Source organism: Geospiza fortis, unplaced genomic scaffold, assembly GCF_000277835.1.
Source record: "Geospiza fortis unplaced genomic scaffold, GeoFor_1.0 scaffold264, whole genome shotgun sequence".
In the NCBI taxonomy this organism is placed as follows: domain Eukaryota; kingdom Metazoa; phylum Chordata; class Aves; order Passeriformes; family Thraupidae; genus Geospiza; species Geospiza fortis.
The window spans coordinates 448,866-452,988 of NW_005054332.1; the positions used below are offsets into that span (position 1 = coordinate 448,866).

General features: G+C 38.7%; 1 protein-coding gene across 1 annotated transcript in view; it reads left to right on the top strand.

The window, feature by feature from the left end:
- Positions 1-4,123, top strand: part of COL9A1 (collagen type IX alpha 1 chain) — an 80,860-nt gene that overhangs the window by 51,852 nt on the left and 24,885 nt on the right. Inside the window, exons 21-26 of the mRNA XM_005421682.2 lie at positions 1,556-1,609; positions 2,273-2,326; positions 2,509-2,562; positions 2,669-2,722; positions 2,936-2,989; positions 4,093-4,123. The exon at positions 4,093-4,123 is cut by the window's right edge and continues 20 nt beyond it. Coding sequence (XP_005421739.1) covers positions 1,556-1,609; positions 2,273-2,326; positions 2,509-2,562; positions 2,669-2,722; positions 2,936-2,989; positions 4,093-4,123 — 301 coding nt within the window. The remainder of the gene's footprint in view (positions 1-1,555; positions 1,610-2,272; positions 2,327-2,508; positions 2,563-2,668; positions 2,723-2,935; positions 2,990-4,092) is intronic.

Genomic DNA, 4,123 nt, shown 5'->3' on the forward strand with positions numbered 1-4,123 from the left:
TCCTCTCGGGGCCTCTCTCCCTCTGTCTCTCCTGGGGGGGGCTGCCCAACGCCTCCTGGTGCCCCCCACCACCCTTCCATCTTGAGGGGTCAGGCCTACCTCTGCCAGGCCGCAGGTTTCCTCTCCCCCGCCCAGCTCGAAGCCGGGCAGGGGAGGCCTTGCCTCTTTGCTGGCCGGAAATCAAAGAGAGAGCCCAAGGGAGTGCTCTGCTTCTAACCCCTGTGTTCTCAGAGGCGCATCCACCCTCAGTGGCCAAGCCTGGTGTCAATTTAAAATCTGAACACCTATTGGCCTCTGGCCACTCCATTCCCAGAAAACCTGCTTCCTGTAAACCCACAACAGACATGTAGTCTTTACTCCTTGCCTCCACTCCTTGCATTTATGGTAGTTTTGCACGTATGCAAGTTTGTAGTTAGCAAGATAGCAAGTTATAACAATTATAAACCATAGCACATTTTAATTAAAGCTAAAATTTATTAAATAGTCTCCCTGTGATTTGTATCTTCCTAAAGCCTTTTACTGCCACCATCATCTGAGTTTTTGTCAGGAGTTTTTAGTGAGACTTTGTTCTTTTTCCCATTCTTTCCTTGACATCTTTATGTATTAAATTGCTGTCAGTGGGATTAATATTTATTGGGTTCTTACTTTGCTGGACAATTTTCCTTTTGTTTGTCTAAGCGTTTCTGTCTGTTATTTCAAACCTGGGTGCTACATTTCTAGTGTCGTGATCTTGTTAAAGCTATATAGTAAAAATTTATGAAAGGAGTAGAACACAGCAATCCTGCCATTGTCTCCTTCTCCAGAAGTCAAATCATGTAAATCTTGTGATCATCTGTCCTCAGAGACAACATCAAATTTCTTCTGATTATGAATCTTCTCATGAATGATCCTTCCTAACATCTTGGACATGTTTGCTAAGCTATTACTATCTTAATTCCCTCTTGTGGCCTTTGTGTGTTCTAATTCTTTGCAGTTATTTGCCTACATTTTCTGTAATGTTTTGTCTACTTTAAACGTGTACTACATCTGTATGACTAAGGAATTTCATGTTCTCTCTAAATCTCTTTTAAAACAATGTTTTTCTTTCCATTTACATTTATTTACAGGGTATTGATTGCATTGTTTCCTTGAAACATATGTGATAAAAATAGCAGAAGTGCACTTGATGATTTCTCTGCATAATTTGATGTGATTTTATTATGTGGTGAAGGATATAGTATATTTAAAGAAGACACAGAGATTTTTTGAAGTAGCATATAAAGGCCTACTTCCTTCCTATAATTTTAGAGAATGATCTGAATGTTGTTTTTGACTGATATTTTTTAATGTTTAAATATATTTGCTTTCATATCTCCATTAAAAAAACAATATAAATGAAGAAAATTGCCTTTTTTTAAATTTGAGCTATAAAGCCCCCTCATCTGTAGAGACTTTGTAGCTCCTAGTGAAGCAGGAGGACATGTAAGTTGTTAGTGCTCCAGCAATTCACTTTGATTGTGAATTGCTGGAGCACTAACAACTTATGTGAATCTTGTGTTATCTATTTGTTTTGTAGGGAGCTCGTGGTCTTGATGGTGATCCTGGTCCCCAAGGTCTTCCTGGTGCACCTGTAAGTAGAGTGTGGGGTTATCCAAACATTTCCCAGTTAGTGCAGCTTTGCAGCTGTGAATCAAAGAAGCCTCTGATTAATCCAATTCTATTGATTCCCCACAGGTGAATAAATGATATTACAGTGTTATCAAGTCAGTAATGTCTTAATGTTCCCAAAGAATTTGAGGTAGATGAACCCATTTTAACTTCTTAGTATGTTATGGTTTCCTCTTTCTGCTGTGCATTAGGGTGGCTTGGAATTTTTCAGGTATCAAACCCGAACAAAACTTATACAGGGCGATTTGGGCAATATTTGTTGGAGGTTTTTATTGTGTGTGTGTTTTATTTGTTTGGGGTATTTGGTTGGTTGGTTGTTTTTTTTTCTTAAATTCTTCCTTGCTCTCTGCTTCCATAGCTGGAATTTGTGCTTGTAACTGCACTTGTTGAACAACATCATCCTTTGCTTTGACACTCCTGAATGCTTAGGTGATGATGCCTTGAGCTGTGTTTTTTAAAATAGATCTGTCAACTGCAGTTTTAAAAAAACTGCATTTTTAAATATATGTGACTTTGAGTTGTCTACTTTCACCAAATGTGAATTGTATTTGTTGATTTTCTTAGAGTTTTAGCTGAAAATACAAGAAGTTTATTCTGGTTTTATTTCTAATTTTTTTTTCTGTAGGGGGATCAAGGACAGAGAGGTCCACTAGGAGAGGCAGGTCCGAAGGGAGAAAGGGTGAGCACAGACAAATTTTGACTCTTGTTGACTTGCAAACCTTAGTTACTTAATAGCATATAAATAGTGCATAACTGGTACTCTCCAAATAATGTGTATCTGAATGAGTATGCATTGACATTCTTTTCAGCTGTCATTTCATTTTCTTTAGCTTAATTTTTAAATATTGTTGTTATTCTTAGGGTCCTCAAGGTACAAGAGGAATAAATGGCCTCCCTGGGCCTAAAGGAGAGCCTGTATGTATATTTAATCTATTTATTTGCTTCATTCAATGCTACTTTGCATATTAGGGCTTGAGCAAAATCTTTTCAAAATTACAGTAATTTTTTTTCTTTTTTCAAGGGTTTACCAGGAGTTGATGGCCGTGAAGGGATCCCTGGCATGCCTGGAGCTAAAGTAAGACACAATTGGCATGTTTATGAGCTTTGGTAGTGCCCCAGATTTGTTCATTTATTTGTGGCTGCTGCTCATGGCTTTATGCACATTATTAGGGTAATTGAATTAACATTTCTGTAGTACAGATCCAAAAGTATGTCAGCTCTGTGTTCCAGAAATAAAATTTTCCATCATGTTTGATTTGCATAAATTACAACTTAAAATGTTTTACAGGGTGAACCAGGAAAACCTGGAGCTCCAGGTGATACAGGGCTCCAGGGATTGCCAGTAAGTATCGAGTATTTTACTTTTGAAAGGTAGGCTCAGTTCAAATCATAGAAAGGCTGTGTGTTGCTTGATTTGACTCTTGATGTTGGAGTAATTCTAGTGAAAATCTAAGCAAAAGGCTCAGGGGAGAGTGTGCGTAATGCGAGGGGAAATTCTGCTATGTGTGTGCAAAACCTTTGCACAGCACTCTAGACCTCCTCGTGATGCCATTGTGGGGAACTTGGCCTCACAAAACATTTGTGGCCAGGGTGTGACTCTTCTTGTGTTTCTCCTACCTGAGACCCCGTGGATCCTATGGTGTGACCCCATAATTAGAGCTGGTCCCATTGTATTGGCTAGGACCCAGCTATTCCCAAACTGGGCAGGAAAAGCTGAGCTGCTAGTCTGACATACCTTCCATGAACAATCATTCTTTGATATTCTGCCAGCTCAGAACATCTGGAATGCATCACACTCGTGCTTCTTTCTGTGGGTGGTTTGGAGGTCTCCAGTGTATTCCCTGTGGGGAACTTACAGGGAGTCACTGGTGCTTTATGGGCTCTTTCAGAAGGTAATCCTCGTGCATTAACTAAGTCTGAAAACTGTACCAATTTTCAAAAGCTGAATAGAAACCTCTTTAAAACACTTTGCTATAGGAGTAATTATTGTGAGGAACAGTGATGGAGATGTTTTAAAACAGAACTAGACATAAGTTTGTAATAGTAAGTGAAATCCTAAGCTTGGAAGACAATTTAGTAAAAGCATACTTGCTATGAGCTGTTGCAGAGAAGTGAGGAGGGAAAAAAATTTTCTGAAGGTATCTGTAAAACTCTGCATCTCCAGTCTCAGCACACTGGGACAAGAATGTATTTCTAGTCTAAGACAGGAAAAGTCACAACTCCTCACCTATCCATGCTCCTTCTGCAATTTATGAAGTAAGAATAATACTCCTTATCTGTTACTTTGTAAACAGAAAGAATTCCAGCTTGATCCCTTATTGAATAAAAGTGTTTAATATCAAATAAAAGGATTAGAAATACTCAAGCATGAGAAAGATTTTTATTTTTTTTAATGCCATTTCCAGTCACCTTAACAACAAATAATGTAAATCTTTTTTCTTTCAGGGTTTCCCAGGCTCTCCAGGAATGAAAGGCA